The sequence below is a fragment of the Mastigoproctus giganteus genome, chromosome 8, assembly GCF_048544385.1.
Source record: "Mastigoproctus giganteus isolate SK-2022 chromosome 8, ASM4854438v1, whole genome shotgun sequence".
In the NCBI taxonomy this organism is placed as follows: Eukaryota; Metazoa; Arthropoda; class Arachnida; order Uropygi; family Thelyphonidae; genus Mastigoproctus; species Mastigoproctus giganteus.
The window spans coordinates 66170301-66190492 of record NC_143582.1 but is presented as its reverse complement, the minus strand read 5'-3'; the positions used below and the strand labels follow the sequence as shown (position 1 = coordinate 66190492).

Genomic DNA, 20192 nt, shown 5'->3' with positions numbered 1-20192 from the left:
TTCCAGAAAACGGCAGTTGAATGAATAAACGAGGAAGATGAAAAGTTGGTTCTGTGAGTTTGAAGTTGGACAGTAAATGGATGTTGGTGGCATGTGTTCGGACTGCTTTGGAAGAGAGAGCGGAAATTATAGAAGGCAATTCAGAAGAACAGTGCCCATGGAAGTATCTGTAGAAAATGCATGCAGCAGAAACAGTATGTCTGTTTCTGCTGCATGCATTGGACAGCGAGTGGAGAGACTCTGTTAGAGATGAGTCATTAATTAATCTAACTGCCCTCTTCAGAATGGAATCTAGAAGCCATGATGTCCATCATAACCTCAAAAGTCATCAGTCATATTGCATGATGGAAGAGATGGGGAAGGGTTGACTGGAACTTAGCTCTGGAGACCAAACATGAGTTCCACCAATTCAAGCCTCCAATAAGCAAATTGGTGGTATTGCACTTGTTGATGAGAGTCATCTACCACCTAGTATTGCCTAGTAACACAGAGGGGTGGCATTCCTCCATGTGGTGTGGGTGCCACACCTCGACCCCTGCTTACGTTGGTTCACACCTGGGTGCTCACCCACATTGTGCTTGGGCATGGGGGTTATACCCAGGATTACTAACAGTCGCACCATCGTAAAGGTGCAAGCAGAGGATTTGGCTGTCAAAGACCGTCCAGGCTTTGCCGAAATTGGGTCCACTTGACTTGAGTGTCACCCGAATATCAGTTCCATCAACGTTTTAGGCTCCCAGGTAGCAAGTACAGCTTGTTTGGCATATCTGATATAATGTCTTGACAACCTCAACCTCAGGTTGTTGTTTGACACTAAAGTGACCAGATTCTTAGTACCAATGTGGAACATCGATTTTACACTTTTTTTTCACATATATTTGTTTTATTTTATAGATACCTATATTATATAGGTATTTCTGTGAAATAATAATAAAACACACTTCTTTAACAATAAATAAATAAATATTTTACAGCCAATGAGAGAATAATAATCATAAGAAAATTGTATATTTCATGGATTTTTGATCATATTTCGTACTGTGCCTTAACTTGCTCAAATAGCCTGCTCTTTGTCCTGGTCTTTCACCTGGAAGAAGTCACGCAATGATATCAATGGATCACCCATTCAGAAAGTTAAAGCACACAAGAATCTCGAATTATTTTGGGATGAGGGGCTGACATTGCAGGCTCACCTCCTGAACACAAAAACCAAAATGTACTCTGCTGTGTGGGCAATCCGCCAGGAACTAATGGGAATTCATGATGCCGAACTGGTAAAGAAATATGTTGTCCAATGCCCGTACCTCTCTATGCAGCAACCATTTGGTCCTCTGCTCCCATAACACACTTCAACTAGTTCCTCAGCCTGGAATACTGGCTGCTGAAATGGCCCAACTGGCGGACTGGCAACCAGTACACCATTTCTAGGGCCCAACTCTACATAAATCTTGAAGTCATCCAATGGAAACAACAGATTGTGGCAGCAAACCTTCTTACACTTCCAAGACTTACACAGGAGGACTCGATGCCCTTGACATCACTAATCTGATAAAAACTCCCCGCATTGCCGGAAGAAATCAAGTGGACCCAAGGCTCCCGCTCAGAATCAGTTTCAACAACCTGAAAGGCTTGAGATGCATGTTCCCAGGAAACACAGTAGATTTGATTAACAATCTAGCCATTGACCTGGAGCATATGTACAGATGCCAGAAGCTAACGGACACGTATACAAACTTACGGTTATGAAGGACCACCAGGAAAATTGCCACGATTATGCTTCCCACGACACAATGAATGTAAAACAAAATAAAGTGAAACTGGTCCCCCTCTCTTGGCATCTATTACTCCAAAGATGCTTGGCTGTGAGCACTAGGACAGTCAGGATTGAACAGATACCACAGACAAAACCGGTGATGGACTGCCTCAATCCATTATCTTTTTGTACACATTTCCCATGTTTTTGTAATTTACATCACTTTTGATAAAATAATACCCTGTAATTTGGGATGCTTCAGTATTACACAACTTTCAAGTATGTAAAATAATAAACACTGTAAGTTCTGTACCTTTCAGGCTAAGCATACATGTGCTCCATGTAACCGCAGGAAACATGTCCCTGCCTTAACCTCTGAATGTAAATATCACTACCCCCAGCTTACTGCTGTCCAGGGTGGCTCTTGAACCTTGCAATAAACAGATTTAATAAATAACTAAACAGAAATTAAATGTTTTTCCAAGGAGTGAAATTTTCTTTATTCAAACAACTTAAATTCGGGACGGTCCCACATAATCAGGGATGTCTGGTCACTTTACACTAAACCAGTAGGTGCCTCTGTAGCCAGGTGGGCAGGAGCAGCAGTGCGTAGCACACGCTTCTTGATTAGACTGGGGTTCGAACCCGTGACCACCAAATATGGAGGACGCGGAAAAGTCAGGGAATGACCACCGCATATCCCCGGAGCAATATGGCCTTAGTTGCTAATGCTCCTAAAAACCAAATAACAACAACAACTAAACCAGTGGTTCTCAAAGTGGGTGCCGCTTACTCTTTATAGTGGTGCCACAATGTCAAGTTTAGCATTGGCTTACATTGTGGCCATCACTAAAAAAAGTCATTGATTTTCATGCTACTGTGTAAATTAGAAGTCGTCATGAAATAATTTCTGACTGCATCGCAGTATTTATACACCTACATATATGGAACAGCCAAGCCGTCCATCGTGTACGCTGTATTTGGAATAGCACAGCACAGCCCCGCTGTGAACGCTCATACTCATACTTAGCAGATCTAAGCCCTTAGCTTGCATTCCTCCTTTGGTGTATCAGTGTGCCTAGTTGTGCATATAGTCGAGCATGTTTTGTAAGTTAAAGTGTTAGTTAATATTTCTATTTCAAATACTTTAAAACAGTGGCCACGGAAAACTTTATTATTAAAAAGAGAAAAAATCAAGATAGTAATGAACATTTGAATCAAGAAATAGTGGCATACAACAAAGATACTTCACAGAGCAGCAGAAAAACTGAAGTAAACACAAGTTCAACTATAAAAAAGAAAAAAAAAAACTCTTATGTGTCAAGACAGTAACTTAGAAATGGGGTTTACATTGTGTGGTGATAATTTTGCACCTAATTGTTTGTGGAGTAATATTAGCAAATGATGCTATGAATCCAAGGAAATTATCATGGCATTTCACTACAAAAAAACTTAGTAACCTTTCTAATCAGACCCCAGATTACTTCAAAAGATTATTAAAATTGCTAGGAAAAACAAAGTGCTAGTTTTATAAAAAAAAAGTTAAGTTGCTGAGCAAGCACAAGAAGCCAGTTATTTAGTGGCAGAAATAATGGCCAAAGAAATGAAACCGCATACCATTGTAGAGAAACTAATTCTCCCTGACTGTGCAGTAATTTGTAAAACAATGTTTGGGATAGAAGATGAATTAATTAAAGGAAATTCCTTTATCTGATGATATGTCAGATAATATTGAAAAAATTGTTTCTTCTAAAATTAAAGAATCTTCTATATTTGCATTACAAGTAGACAAATCTACAGATATTGGAGGTAAAGCCCAACTACTGGCATTTGTTCATATTATTGAAAATGATAAAATAATAGAACAATTTTTATGTTGCAAAGAATTAGAACAAACCATGACAAATAAAGCTGTTTTTACGTTTTGAATGAATATTTAAAATCTATAGATGTATCATGTGTGGGAATATGCACAGATGGAGCACCGTCCATGGTTGGGTCATTAAAGGGTTTTCTATCACTAGCCAAAAAAGAAAATAAGAATATCATATCTACTCATTGTTTTTTACATCGACAAGCTTTAATCGCAAAAAACACTAGGAGAGGAATTACTAACTGTCCTGAATGAAATAATTAAGATGGTTAATTATATTAAGAGCAGGCCTCTCAAATCATGGTTGTTTGCAAAACTGTGTGAAGAACTTGGATCTGCACATTTGAACCTTCTTCTTACTGATGTCAGATGAGTATTGAGTCGTGTTTATGAATTAAAAGTAGAACTACTCCCTTGTTTTTGAACAAGAAAACAAGCATGAATTTTGTCAATTGTTGAAAAATGATTTTTGGTGTATGAAATTTGCTTATGTAACAGATATATTTGAACAATTGAATAATGTAAATTCCAGTATGCAAGGAAGAGATGAAAATTTATTAAAATCTTCTGATAAAATTGCCACTTTTAAAGACGGTAAAATTTTGAAAAATTACAGCAAAATGAAGCAGTTAATGAAGCAAATACTGAAATGTTTTCAAAGACAGCTGCAACTAAAAATATAAAGAAGTTAATTTCTGAACACTTAATATCACTAGAAGAACAGATTTGTCATTATTTTCCTGATATATCTATCAACAGTTTTTACTGGATATGAAATCTGTTTGTTGAATTGACATCTAATAAAATGGAGTTAAGCCTTAAAGAAGATGAGGAATTAATACAAATTCGCAATGATCGTACGTTGCAATTAAAATACTCTGAAATTTCACTCAAATCCTTTTGGATATTAATTAAGAAGGAATATCCCAACATAGGAGCCAGAGCACTTCAAGTTTTGGTACAATTTTCTACCTCGTATTTGTGTGAACTTGGGTTTTCTACATTCGTTAATATCAAAACTAAAAAGAGGGAAAGACTGAAGTTGGTTGAAAATGAAATGCAAGTATGTTTGTCTAAAATAAACGAACTATGTAAATTTCATCAAGCACATGATTCACATTAATTGTTTTGTTCTCTTTTTAAGAATATATTTTTATTGTAATAAGCAATTTTTCTTAAAATTAATAAAATTTCAATATAATTTTGTGTTATTATTATTATTATTTTTTTTTAATTTTGAATTCTGGATATAAATTAGAAAATGTACTTATTGTTTTAAAAACATTAAAATAAGTATGATAAGACAATCAAATATTATTTCTTTAATTTAGATTTTTTCATACAATTTATTATTCTTAGAGATATAGAAATTATGCATAAAATGTGGTAAAATTATGTGATAAAATCTCTGTGATAAAATTATTATGCACCATGTGTGCATGCATGATGTCCTGAAGACTGAAGCTGTGGTTCTGTTCCATAAATTTAATAACTGTTTCTGTGGACTTCTCTGCAGTAGCCCAAGATATCTTTTCTTCTTCAACTTTGTTGTTTTCTTCACCAGATTCTTCTGAATAATTCTCTTCTATCTTATCAGGAGTTATAATGCTTTGAATAATTTCTTGATCAGTGAAAGTCGCTGCAACTTCAACATCATCTTCAGTGTGTATACACTCTTCTATGTCATCAGCACTAAGTTTGTATATAGAGTTGTCTTCCGTACATAATTTAACAGTTTCCATCAGTTCTTTCACTTCAGATGCTTCAGCTTTATGTGAAATCCTTTAAAATCTTTGTTTCGATCAGATTGTAGATATACAAACATCACATTCGCCTATAACTTTTGCCACGCTCTTAAGAGTTACAGGCTTGACTGCATTGAAATTCTGAAGGGTCGACATTCTTATGCATCATTTTTGTCATAAATCATTTTTATAGTGATATTTAAAGTTCCTAATGACTCCTTGATCCATGGGTCGAATTAATGGTGTTACGTTTGGTGGCAAGTAACATGCAAAAATATTTCCGCAATCAGACACTAATTTTGATTCATGTGGGTGGGCCCTACAGTTGTCGAGAAGTAGCAAGCACTTTGTATTTGCAGGCTTCCCCAAAGAACTCATCAGAAAAGGCCTTTGGCCTTTTCTGATGAGTTCATGATTTTGTTCCATCAGCTCATCAGAAAAGGCCTTTGGCCTTTTCTGATGAGCTGATGGAACAAAATCATGAACAAACCAATCGCAAAATATATCTTTGCCCATCCAAGCATTCTTTTGGGCTTTATAGGTCACAGGTAAGTGCACAATTTCTTTAAAGGCTTGTGGGTGCTGAAATTTACCAATTACCAAAAACTTAATTTTATGCTGACCTGAAGCATTAGCACACATAAGAACGGTTACTCTTTCCTTATTAAGCTAAAACCCTGTTGCATTTCGTTCCCAGCCAAAGTTTTTGTGGGCAAACACAGTAAACCTCTGTTTCATCAACATTATAAATTTGATCAGCTGTAAGGTCATAATCAGATACAATTTTTTTCAAATACTGCAATAATTAAAGACCAACACCAGCCAATTAATTAAAAATTTTTACAATATACAGAATATAATGAAATACTGTGATACACTATCGGAAGACTAAAATATTACAATAAATTACGATAAAATAAATTACGATAAAACGTTAAGAATATAGTTAAAAATATACCGAAGCAATAAAATTATCTAAAATAAACTGGATTAAAATCGATAAAACCTGAAGCTTTCAGAGATTGCTGTCTCCTTCTTCAACAGTGAACTATTACTGCAATGACACATCCTTAAATAGCAGGCCCATGGCATTCATGCACATGGTCCATCAGACACATGGTTGGCATTCCCCATGCGTGCATCGGAAACGGAAGTGGCTTGGGAGCATGTCAAACAGAACTGGTCATCCCGTCTGAGGACAACCGCCTCAAACAGGGGGTATAAACGTATCCCCCCATCTCTGTTAATAGTATTACGACTGGATGAATCGATTCACAAGCTCTCAAGCCACTTGCGTTCCCAAAATCCATGGGCACGGTTCGTAATGACCGCATCTTCAGGGGAGATCTGATGCTGCTTCTCCCAGAAATGCTCTGCCACAGCAGACCTTGCATAATTAGCAGTCTTAATAGCGGTTATGTGCTCCCCCAGACGGTCTTTTAAACGTCGCCCCATTTCCCCCACATAACACTCCTCACAATCCGGGCACTTAATCTCATTAGACCACACTACTAGTATAGTCCTGGGCTAAGGGATCTTTAACTTGAGACACCACTGTGTGCAATCTCTGTCCTGGAAGTTGCACACAGCTGGTCTGACACTCCCGTAGTGCCCGTACAATGCATTCTGAAAGGCCTGGATAGTAAGGAACGTATGTGGTAGCCACAGGGGCAGGCGACTCCCTATGATTGGACTCTACCCTATAAATATATTTGTCCAAGACCCTCTGGGAGTACCCACACTTCCTGAAGTCTGCTGTGACTCTGCAAATTTCCATTTCCTTATCCTCGGGGGTATTACAGTGGGTCCCCACTAACGCCCTGGCTACACTATTCTTATGATGATAAGCCTGTGCCGAGCTGTAATGAACATACTGGCCACGGCACATAGGCTTTCTATAAATCATTGTTTTTATTCTAGACCCATTTCTGCTAACCAGGACATTCAGAAACTGGAGAAAGCCTATAGACCACGTGCATGAATGCCACAGGCCTGCTTCTTAAAGATGTGTCATTGCAGTAATAGTACACTGTTGAAGAAGGAGACAGCAGTCTCCGAAAGCTTCAGGTTATCGCTTTTAATCCGGTTTATTTTAGATAATTCGGTCTATTGCTTCGGTATATTTTTAACGTTTTATCGTAGTTTATTTTATCGTAATTTATTGTAATATTTTAGTCTTCCGATAGTGTATCACAGTATTTCATTACATTCTGTATATTTTATTTTTATAGAAAAAAATTTTTTAATTCCTTGGCTGGTGTTAGTCTTTAATTATTGCAGTATGGAATTTCCCAGCCCCATAGGCCTGTTCGAAGATATAATTTTTTCAAATGTTGCACTATATTCTGTTGCTGCTTGTGTATCAGCTGACTGTCTTTCTCCAGCAATATCTAACTCTCCAACCAACATTCATTTACTGTCCAACTTCAAACTCACAGAATCAACTTTTCATCTTCCTTGTTTATTCGTTCAACTGCCGTTTTCTGGAACAACCTTCCTTCATACATATTTCCTGAAAATTACAGGCTACAGAAGTTCAAGTGTAATGTCAACAAATATCTTCTTTTGTTTTCTCAACCTCCAACCCAAGCATGGTACTAAGTACTATAGGTTCTAATACCTCTCATTTGGGGTTTTCATAAAAAAAAAAAAAAAACTGTCTAATACCATGACGAGTGTTAAAATTCCTAAGTCATCCATCACTAAATGTGCACTCTGATTCAATGTTCATTTGCTGCCTAAAAGACCTTGCATTGTCAATAAGCAGCAGCCCAGAAAGTGCCATACCTTCTGATCATTTTAGCAAAAACCATTTGTACAACGCTTGATTGAGATCCTCTAATTTTGGCCGATGTAAACTTTTTCTCTCAGCAATTTTATTGTAAGGCTCAGAGGCTGTCAATTCTAGAATTTTATTCTTTGCCTTTTTATATTGTAAATTGTAGACTTTCTGATGTTGTATGTATCCAGTAAAACAGTATTGCTCACACCACTTTCTAGTTTCTTAATTATTTCAAGTTTGTCTCAATTTCAACGTGTTCTTCTTTCTCTTCACACCATGAAGTTTATCTATTTTAGGCGCCATTATTATGGGCTTGTAAATATGTATGCTATATATGGTAAATGGAAAGAGGACAAAAATTATAGCATTGCCACAGTTTGATTGCTCATTTCAAAATGGTGACTGTGAGCTCGCTTGTTGTCGCTGGGCATCTGTGGCACTCATGCATGCTTGCATACACAAAAGTCCGCTAAATTTAAAAAGTTTGTGAGTTTTCGAAAAGTCTGGATTCTCAGGTGGTCCAGATATTTGGACTTTTACTGTATATGTTTTAAATGAAAATAAAATATTCATAGTTTTTATGATTTAACTGACTTTTTAATTAATATGCCAACTATGGCTTCTGATGATGTCAGATAAAAGGGCTTCTTCATTAGTTAAAATAATACAGTACACTATTGTAAAAAAGATACAATTTAAAAATGTTGTGCAGTAGTCTACCAACATATGTTTGTTCCAGAAGCCTTTCCATAGCAGTTTTCCATTGATGTTTTTTGATTGAAACTGTTCCCTCTGCTCATCACTCACTGTGCCAAAGTTTTCTGGAAACAAGTCAAAATGTGAATGCAAGAAATGAACTAGATCTGATTGAACTGTTTAAGGCCTCTTACTCTTGCTCACACAACTCACGTAAATTGAGGTAGGATGGTTGCAGGTTCAGTGTTGAATCCAGAGAGTGACCGGGGGTGAAATTTTCCTCCAGTGGAATAAAATCCCTCCCCCCCCAGCAAAAAACAGTAATTTTTAGACAAAGACCACAGACGTTGAAATTTTCGCCACTTTTTTTTGTTTCATTTTAATTGAAATTTTCTTCTTACTGCGCTCTTTAGGGGCGATATTATCGGTTTACACAATGTTGCAATTATAAAACACGAATTCAATAAATTTATGTCAAAAAATCACAGCAACTAAGTGTGGTACTTTAGGTGGTACACGGCAAAAATAAATCACTAAAATTCAAAAAACACAAAATTTTCACACTAATTAAATAGGCAACAGTAATTTCTGGCTGTGCCAATTGTAATTAAAAGCCACTATTTCAAGTGTTGGCATTTTCATTTTATGGTTCCCTATATTTTCATACAAACTATCTCTTGATAGTGTTTCACACAAACGGTCTACTTGCGAATAATTCTTTGTTTGTATATCGCAAACAGGACTGACCAGATCACAGGCCACGAACTGGTCCCTCAGCGATGGATGCTACTGTAATTAGAAAGGTCCCATGGCTTTCAGGGGAAGGGCTAAACAATGTCTGAGTAGATGAGGAGTCTACTGCAGCCACTATTTCAGTTGCCTGCACATTCCCTTTATTTGATTTTTTTCACAGCAAGAGTCTACTTCTGGCTAATTCTTCCTTTGTATACCGCAAAGCCAGTTTGGTCGCAGTCTATAAACAATACATTTTATAATATTTTTATTGTATATGTATCTGTATGGTAATATTGCAAGATTGCATGAAGATATTCTTAGAAGGCCAGATAAGCCTCAGTCTTCCTTGCACCATATGGCTAATAATAATAATGAGTTATCGAAAAATTAATAAATGAAGTGATTGATGCACATGCAAAGAAAAAGCAAATAAGAATAAAATTATTATAATACTTGCATGTTTTATTATAATTTTATGTTTTTTTGCAGATTTTAATTGGTGATTTTAAACAGTGATTATTGTCAGAATGGGGTTTTTGTGAACTGACTATTAGTATTTAGATGTTAAATAATGAATATTTTGTGTTGTTCCCTATTTCATTTTCTCATATTGTTGATGTTATTGTTATTTGGTTTTTAGGAGCATTAGCAACTAAGGCCATATTGCTCCGGGAATATGCGGTGGTCATTCCCTTGACCTTTCCACATCCTCCGTATTTGGTGGTTACGGGCTTGAACCCCGGTCTAATCAAGAAGCGTGCTATGCACTGCTTCTCCTTCCCACCTGGCTATGGAGGTGTCTCGTTTTCTCATATTCCATTATTATAAATATACAAATTTGTTTGCAACATATACATATGTTGTAAATATTAAATAATAATAAAAAATATACACAAAAACTACATGTACCCCAAAAGTTTAAATCTCCTCCCCCAGTGCAAACACCCTGGATTCAATACTGTGCAGGATAGATGTGTGGAAAGTTGCTTTCAGCCAGAGGGTAGTTGATTATTGAAACAAATTTCCATCTGGTGTTATGGAAGTGGGTTCCTTGAGTATATTTAAGGAAGAATTAGACAGATTACACTGAACAACAAATTTTGGGTCATATCTTGTTAGGCATGAAAGTAAGTTTACTTTATAGATTTTGGGGTGCTAAACATGGAAATAGATGGCAGATTGGCTCTTGTTTTCAAAAAAAGCAGTTTTTACATATATATAAGGTATTTTTTATTTATATGGGAGTAAATATAGTTTACAAAGTAAACTATATTTTTATAGTTTGATACAGGCAGTTACAAACATACCTGTATCAAACACGGGACCCTTTTGCTTGTATTCAGCTTTGAGAGCATCCCTTTTTGCCATCCAGCGATAATCAGCTAATGTGGTGGCACTCCATTTGCTTTTGTATCTTTGTTCCATCATTTGATGGAAGTGCTCACTATGTTCGTTGCTAATGGCATCACAGTTTGGCAGGAAGAAATCCAGGTGTGAGTACAAGAAATGCATCTTCAATAACATATTGCACCCTTGTTTTTCGTAAGAAGTTATGAGATCTTTCACAAACTGCCTGTATGCCAGCTTTTAATGTTTCCTAGAAAACCAGTTGAAACATTTCAAAAGACTTTCCATGCTGATTTCTCACTATCACTAAGGACACATTCGAACTGTTCATCTTTGAAAAGTTTCCTTATTTGTGGACCAATGAAAATGCCTGCCTTAATCTTCTCTGTACTGTCTTGAGAATTTCTCTTGCAAGTATGTGAATGCAGGACCATTGACTTTCAAAGCCTTCACAAAATTTTTCACGAGCCCCAGTTTGATGTGATGTGGTGGAAGCAAAACTTTAATTGGATCTACCAGAGGTTCAAATACTATATTCTTAATTCGAGGTGTTAATGATTTTTAATGAGGCCAACTCCTCTTCTCATAGTGCTTATCCTTGGCACAACTATTCCACTCGCAGAGAAAGCAACAATACTTAGTGTAACCCTTTTGTAGTCCTAATAAAATGTCGATTACTTTCAAATCACCACATCTGCCACTCACTTTTCTGATAGTGTACCTAAGAGGATGTTCTATATGTTTCCATATGTTTCTTTTTTGTGGACGGCATACACAAGAGGTATTGAAGGCAGCATATTTCCATTATGTGTAATAACACACAGCCTTGAGGCTAACTTTAGAAGCATCTATAAATAGTCGGCATTCTTCAGGAACATGTCTCATGTTCATTGCTGCCATTAGACCATCAACATCCTTACAAACATTGAGTTCACCTTCTCTTCGATAGAATTTATCGTAGTATATTTAGAGTACAAAATGTTGTCACTTTCCCAGAACGATAGAATATTCCACTGTTGTAGTCTCAAGGCCAAAAGATCTGCCTTATTCTTTGGCAGTTCAAGATCCCTGATGAGGTCATTAAGCTCACTTTCTGTGATCTTATGTGGTTCAGAAGGATAAAGGTTTGGACAAAATTGGTGATTCCTTAACGTAGACAACTGTTGTACTTCTTCATGTATATCAAGTTGATGTTCATCAGTGTCTTCATCTTCATCAGAGTGCACAGAAAAACGGTCAGGTAGTTCTTCACCACGAGGCACAGGACAAATTGCTGATGGTATATTTGAGTACGTCACTGTCCACTTTTTCTTCATTGTCATCCCTTTTCTAATATGAGGCACCATACAGAAGTAACAGTCTGTGACATGATTTGTTGGTTCCCTCCATATCGTGGGCACTGCAAAAGGCATAAAACATCCCTTTCGATTCACCCACATGTTGAGTTTTTATCAACAGGTAGTGCAGCATATGTGCAGAGCCCAGTTCTTCTCTTTGTTTCCTACTTCACACCCAAAGTAAAAGAAGTAGGCCTTTTTTATGGTTCGAGTTAAGGGGTGACTTCTCCACATACATACATAAAGTCATCTAGACTATTCGCACAATTGCGGGGCATAGTAAACTTACACGAAACAAATACTGTGTAAAAAGTAGGACTCTCACAAAGAGCAACCCGTTAACTGAGAACAAATCAACCAGTACCTAGCTGTATTTGAGGATTATTGCAATAGGGTTGAGACGATAACAACTTATCACATGATGCAGTGAGGCAACAGTTGTTGATCACACAATAAGAGTGTTGTGGTACTGAAACTGCGGTGTTGCCATGAATTTTGACGAGAGCCATAGTTGATAATGTCAGGGCCAGATTTCCCATTAGGCACTGTAGGTACAGTGCCTAGGGCCTACAAAATTTTTAGGGCCTACGAATGAAGGGGGAAAAAAAACAAAAAAAAAACCCAGTTTTTAAACACTATTTTCGAAAATTATTTTCTATGCTTGATATTTCTTTGCAATCAACTCTAGGAGTTTCAATTCAATATGCATGTGCTATCTAGCGACTGTTCTTGAAACTAGAATAGAAGTAAGTGATGATCACTCCGTCAGTTGAAGTGGTTTATCATTTACTATAGTTGAAACTTGAGTCATTAATTGACGTGATTTGCAGTCCAAGTGTTAAAATAGAAGAAACATTTTTCCCTCTTTCTAGCACTTTTCGGAATAAAAGTGTCTAGGGCCTACAAACACCAAAATCCAGCTGTGGATAATGTAAAGTAACTTGTTAATATGAGACCCCAACTGTAATTCAAAAACAAGAGCCAATGGGCAATATTTGAATGTGATTTTTATGTTCAACAGCATAAAATTAGTCAAGATTGGGTATTTTCGTTTTCATAACATTTTATGTGTTGACCAGTGTATTATTAGAGGAGAGGATCGACAGGTAATTGGGAAGTGTCTCCCAATTTCTTTCCTCCACCCACCCATATGCTGTATATGGTTGCTTTCTTTCGTCATTTGCCATCTACTAATAGTAGTGTGTTGCATTTCCACACTGTGATATAACCGCTAAAAATGATGGTGCAGCATCAGATTAGTAGAGCTTCGGAGTTTTTTGGTGTGGAATGACTTTGTGGATTGTTTCCAACACCTTTACAGTTACTGAAAAAAAAAAAAAAAATTTGCAGCTGAAGGACATTGCTTTGAATAAAATCTAGTTTAGAGGTAGAACATTGTCATTTTTTGTGGTATGGGAGGGGGAATTATTCAGAGAAAGTTTTGTTGCATGTTCAACAACATTACATTGAATGAAATCTGATTTACAGATGTGAATTTCACTCATTTAAAAAAAAAAAAAAAAATTGGAACTTACCAATTGTACTGTGCATTTCATTTCCCTTGCATTCTCTGAAACCTTAAAACTTCAGTAATTATGTAGAAAACTAACTATATATTTTTCTTGAATTAATGACAAATGTTTTTTTTTTTTTTTTTTTTCCAGAAGTAATTCCCGTCCAGCCTGATCTTACTCAGAATGTACTAAGCATTTCTCCTCACCTCCTAGGACCTGGTCATCCAGATAATGATTATATTACTAATGAAAAGTCTGCTTTAAGTGCATTGGGTTGCAGTTCTATTACTCCTTTGCTTGCTGCTCATTATCCTTCAAATATTTCACCAAGTCCTGCACAAAGTAGAGTTCCTCTTCTAGATTCTCAGCGGTCCCAGACACCTAGTTCAACAGGCAAGCCTCCACATGCTGGGTCTTGTGCCTCTGTACTACCAGCATCTTCCTCCTCTGGTAAGAAGTAAAACTTGTTTTTTGTTATGCTAACATTTCAAAAACTGAAGCAAATATCCAGCTTCAGTTTCTGCCAGTTCCCATGCTCATGACAGATCTAAAAAAGATATTAATCAATTTTGACTCAATTTTGAACAGGCTGAGTGCAGGGAACTTGATTCTTTTCAAATGGCTCTGATCAGAGGCCTTCATGTCTTGGGTCAAAGATATTGAGTGCAACTTCTGTCCATCCTTTTTTTCCTCATTAGTTATAACCTGATGATTCTGTCATCTCCTAGGAGGTCATTAGAAAAGTTCTGAGCAACCTTGATGCTAAGAAATTTCTATTTCTGGGTTCTTATGGCATTTTTCCACTTGTTTGCAAAACCTGTGATTCAGTTTGGTCCTGTTTTGTGTCACTGTTTACTGTCTTATCCCACTGTTTCTTTTACTTCTATGGACTTGGTATTCCTTATTAGTATTAGTAGCAGCAAATGATGCAAGAAAGCATGCTTTTAAAGCATCAGCCAAAAAATATAAATTATCTTGGATTTATTCAAACTACCCACTTCTACAACACCATATGGAAGTTTCTTCCAATAATCAACTATCTGCTGGTTGAAAACAAAATTTTGCACATTTAATCTGTAACCGTCCTTACTTGGTTTGAGTTTATGCCTGCTCATGTGTGGTCTGAGAAAGAGGAAGGATTCTGTCAGTATTGAGCTTATGATTCCATTCAGAGTTTTAAACACCTCAATCAGATGCCTCACAGACTTCTAGAGTCCAGATGCTGCAATTTGTAGGACTGAACCTTTCCTGGTAAGAGAATCTTTTTGTTCTCTCACTGATCTTGTTGCTCCACTCTGCATCTTCTCCAACAGATCCACATCCTTCTGCAAATGAGGCTACCAGACCCATATCAGCCTCAAGACGTGGCCTAACCATTTCCTTGTACATAGTGTTGCTTGTCAAGCGGTACTAGGGTTCTTCCCCAACTCCATGTCATAGCATTGTGTCACAATACAAATTCTGTTAAGGCCAGATGGTGTTTGTGTTAGGTTAGTGGTCTGTTGTTCATCTGGCCACTTTGCCTAGGATCCCATGGAACACCACCAAGCCCTACAGACCATAAGGAAGTGGGCCTTGGTACAGCAGGAAGGAGCTCTGGTGGAGTGAATCCTGGCATCACCTGAGCTTACCAGGAAGTTTCCTTGTACTATGGGAAAATCAACTCATTAGCAGAATCCCTGTATATCATTCACAAAACCCCATTAGCTGTCCTAGCAGCCTATCTGCATTGCTCAGAGAACTTCATATCTGACTGCACAGTTATCTCCAGGTCTTTTTCATTCTCTGCTAGCCTGAATGTGGTACCACACAGTTGGTATATTAATCTGGATTACTGCTACCCATATGAAGTATCTTGCATTTGTCAATGTTAAACTTTAATTGTCACTTCTCAGCCAATCTGCCTAATTTATCTATATTTTGTTGTAGTAGCATACCTAATTACTATCATTAACCACCCTAGCAATCTTTTTATCAGTGATTATATATGGAAATTTGTCATATCCAGTTAGTTTCAAAAGAAAAAAAGTGAACGTTACTGTTCCATTGCACTCACCGCTATGCTTTCCAAAATAAAAATGAAATCCATTGACCACCAAATCCTAGATTATCTCAAAGCTTTCTTCCTGGTCATTGATCACCAACATGGATTGAATTGGTGTTGATCCTTGGTGATACCTTGGCTTATGTGTTACCCATCTTTGGATAAATTTTTTAAAAGTCAAGCAGTTGTTTTCAACATTTTCAATTTTGATCATGTCTTGGCATAAGTCTTCTAAATATACTTTCATCTTTGGTGTGCATCGAGGTCCCCCCCCCCTCACCAATTGGGTATTAAGTTTTCTTTTGTTGGTAATGGCATATGGATTTCTGTCATTAAACACACAATTGGTGCTGGTGTATCCCAAGGTCTGCTTTTGTCTCCTGCACATTTTCCTCTTATATATTAATGGCCTTCTCCCACTGATTGCAAATCCTGTACAGTTTTGCTGGTGATAGTACACTATATCCCATATTTCAGTTTGAGAAACCTTGCTCTGCACTAATGTCTTCAACTTGTTAAATATTCTTCACCGATTCCTTAACTGCTGATGTCCAGGTAGTTCTGTTATGGGGCGAAGAAAACTTCGTTAACTATAATCATTCTAAAACATAGTCCTGTCTTATTTCTCACAAAAACGAGTCTGCTGTTTCCATGCTTGTATTTGATAACACTCAGATTTCTAGACGAGATTACACATCTTTACTAGAGATTACCCTAACTTATAATCTCTATCAAGCACATCACATTGTTTCTTCCTCTGAATCATAAAAAACTGGGTTTTTTTGGTTTTATCTTCAGTGCTACTTTTTTTTTTACAGCTGCAAACTCTGTACAAATCTGAAATCCATCCTATCATAGTTAATATCCTTCTCATGTTTGGTTCCCAAAACCTTTCTATCCAAAAGAGAGCAATCGGGTTAATTATTGACCCATCTCATACAAAGTCTCTTCATCCTGTCACATAGTTTATGTTATGAGAAGTCTTTAGCTAAGAGTGCAAATAAAAGTAGCAAGAATGTTTTTATGTCCACATTCAAAGGACAGAATCAATCATATTGGTTCGTTAATATCTCTAGTAACATGCAACGATCCTAAACTGGTTCCTGATCAGCTGAATATACAGGGTATATCACACATGTAGGCCTACTTTGGGAATGGATTTAGGACCTAAAAACAATAAAAATAAAAAAAAAAATTCATGTAAGCATAGGTCTGATTTTGTCTTGTTTTCAAGTTATAGCCATTTTTGTGTTTCAGCAACTATCTGCTTATGTTTATAAGAAATGTTTAAGATGACTACTGTCCACCTGAATCCACCTCATCATAGATTCCCTCAAAACTTCCAGGTCTGTTGGATTTGCTGTTCTGATGCTGATGGGTCTACCACCATCTGAAACTTATTTTCTAAATGAACCAGTTTCTGAAAGTCATTCATCTTTACTCTGGAAGGTCTTATTTGGCACATGATAATTCGGGAAGTTTTCTGAATAGAGACATTTTGCCTTGGCTTCATGGCATCTAGCAAGTCCATATGTGATATACATATCTGTCATCTTTCGATTTGAATAAGCCTCCCTTATCACAGCAAATACAGAGTATAAAAATATTAATAACAAGCTCCAAATTAGTTGACGCATATGATGCATGAAAGCAGCATCAGCCAAAAAAAAAAAAAAAAAAACTTTCCCATTTCAGCCATCCAGTCACTCCAAATGTTTGTCTAGTTCAGCCTTAAATTTATTTAAGATATCAACTTCCACAACAACAGATGGAAGTCTGTTCTGGCAATCAACTACCTGCTGGCTAAAGGAAAACTTTCACACATCTATTCTACAACTGTCTTTCCTCAATAGGCACCTCCGCAGCCAGGTGGGCAGGAGCAGCGGTGCATAGCACACACTTCTTGATTAGACTGGGGTTTGAGCCCGTGACCACCAAATACGGAGGATGCGGAAAGATCAGGGAATGACCACCGCATATCCCTGGAGCAATATGGCCTTAGTTGCTAATGCTCCTAAAAACCAAGTAATAAACAAAAACAAACTTTCCTCAATTTGAATCTATGCCCCCTCAGGTTCTTAATCTGAGCAAGCGGAAGTATCCCGTAAGCATTTAGCATGCTCAAACCATTCAAGGCCTTATACACCATGATCTGATCATCTTGCAGGTGCCTAGCCTCCAGATTCTGCAACTTGCAGAGCTTAAGCCTTTCTTCGTAAGTGCACTCCTTTGTTCCTCTCACCAATCTTGTTGCCCTTCTTTCTACTCGTTCTAGCAACTCTACATCCTTCCTAAAATGAGGCCTTCAGACCTGTATACAGTACTCAAGGTGTGGCCTGACCATTGCCTTATACAAAGGAATAACCACCTTCTTATCTCTGCTAGCAAAATTCCTATATATCATTGGCAAAACTCCATGACCTGCTCTGGCAGCCCGTCTGCACTGCTCAGAGAACTTTATATCTGACTACACAATTACCCCCAGGTCTTTTTAATTTACACCTCCCTGAGTGTAGTTACCACACAGTTGGTGCATTTCTCTTGGGTTATTGCTACCCATACTTTGCATTTGACAATGTTAAACTTTAGTTGCCACTCCTCAGCCCATCTGCCTAACTTTTCTAGATCCTGTTGCAGTAGCATACTGGCTTTAATGTCATTAACAACCCTGCCAACCTTTATATCATCTTCAAACTTGGAGATTAAGCCTGATATACCTTCATCGATATCATTGATAAATATACAAAAGAACAATGGGCCCAGCACCGAACCCTGGGGGGACTATGCTAATAACATTAGTCCACATACAGCAGTGTCCTTTTTATTACCACCCCACTCAACTTTATACATTGCAGTAACTTGCCCTTAATGCCATACCACTCCAATTTGTACAGCAGTCTTCCATGTGCAACAGTATCAAAAGCTTTCCTGAAATCCAAGTATATGATATAAAAATTATTTTTTGCATCTAGTTCCTTTGTGACCACATTGTAGTATCCAATAAAATTGGTCAGACAAGACTTCCCTTTAACAAACCCATTATGTATCTGAACTGTTACTGCTGTCTTGTCAAGGTGATCCTGTATCACCTCTTTAACCAGTGACGCTATTATTTTTCCTGGAACAGAAGTTAAAACTAACAGGTCTATAATTATTTGTGTCACCCATTAACCCCCTTTGTGAATTGGGGATACATTTGCCCATCTCCAATCCATGGGGACCTCCCCTGACTCTAAGGATGCTCTCATAATTATGGCTAAGGGTTTGCTTGCTTCCCTTGCTTCCTCCTCCTTTATAACTGGATAGATTCAATCTGCCCCAGGTGCCTTTTTTATGTTTAACTTCAACAATTTCTCCCCCACTTTGCTCTCAGTTATTACAAAATCACTTAGCTCCCTGTTAGATTTTGATAAACTTCTGGCATTCCCCTCTTTGAATAACTCCTCATGTGTGAATGTAGATGCAAAATACTCATTCAGTTTATCAGCTACTTGAGCAGGATCATCAATAGTCAAACTATCTATGTTAAGTGGACCAATCTGATTTATCCCCTTCCTTCTAGAGTTTACATAAGTAAAGAACCTCTTTCTGTTTTTTTTTGCGTACTTTGCCAAAGATTTCTCGTAATCTGCCTTCACCTGCCTAACCTCCTTTGTGACTTGATTAGAGACTAGCTTATATATGCCATAGGCTTCTGTGTTGCCTGATAATTTATGTGCATCCTGTTCATTTTCCTCCTCTGCCACGATCCTCATTAATTCATTGGGCAAAGTAGTGCCCTTCAGAAGAACTAACTGAAATCATTCAAAGAACATTACTCTTGTTTACTATCAGCAATGCTCTCTGTGAGATATTGAGCATTGTTTGTAAATGGTTGGATGGAGCTAGCTTTACTAACTAAGTTTGTAGAAAGAATTGCTGGAAAACAAAAATGGCTTTAACTCGGAAACAAGGCAAAGTCAGACCTATGTTTTCATGAACTTTTTTTATTGCTTTTAGGTTCTAAATCCATTCCTGAAGGGTCCCTCAGGTTATGGTATACCATCTGAAACTCGTGTATATTGTGAGTTTAGCAGTTACAGAGAAAAGACATACATCAGCCCTGTTGGATTATATTCAAGCAGACTAAATTTAAGATTATTGGATTAATAGTTTGGTACAAAAATTTTTGCTTTTCCTAAATTTGTTTAGGAAAAACAAAAATATCTTAAATTTTAATTTCTGCAATTTTATAAATTTATTTTTGATAATTTTGTAAAGTTATTTTCTATAATATTATTTTATAAATTTAATTCTTACCTTTTCTAAAGCTAATTCTGCTAAGTTACACCCATTTCAATATCTTTAAAGCTTAAATTTTTTACTT

General features: G+C 37.0%; 1 protein-coding gene across 1 annotated transcript in view; it reads left to right on the top strand.

The window, feature by feature from the left end:
- Nucleotides 1–20192, top strand: part of LOC150081587 (netrin receptor UNC5C-like) — a 383853-nt gene that overhangs the window by 233977 nt on the left and 129684 nt on the right. Inside the window, exon 6 of the mRNA XM_090379449.1 lies at nucleotides 13933–14232. Within this exon, the coding sequence (XP_090235575.1) occupies nucleotides 13933–14232 (300 nt within the window). The remainder of the gene's footprint in view (nucleotides 1–13932; nucleotides 14233–20192) is intronic.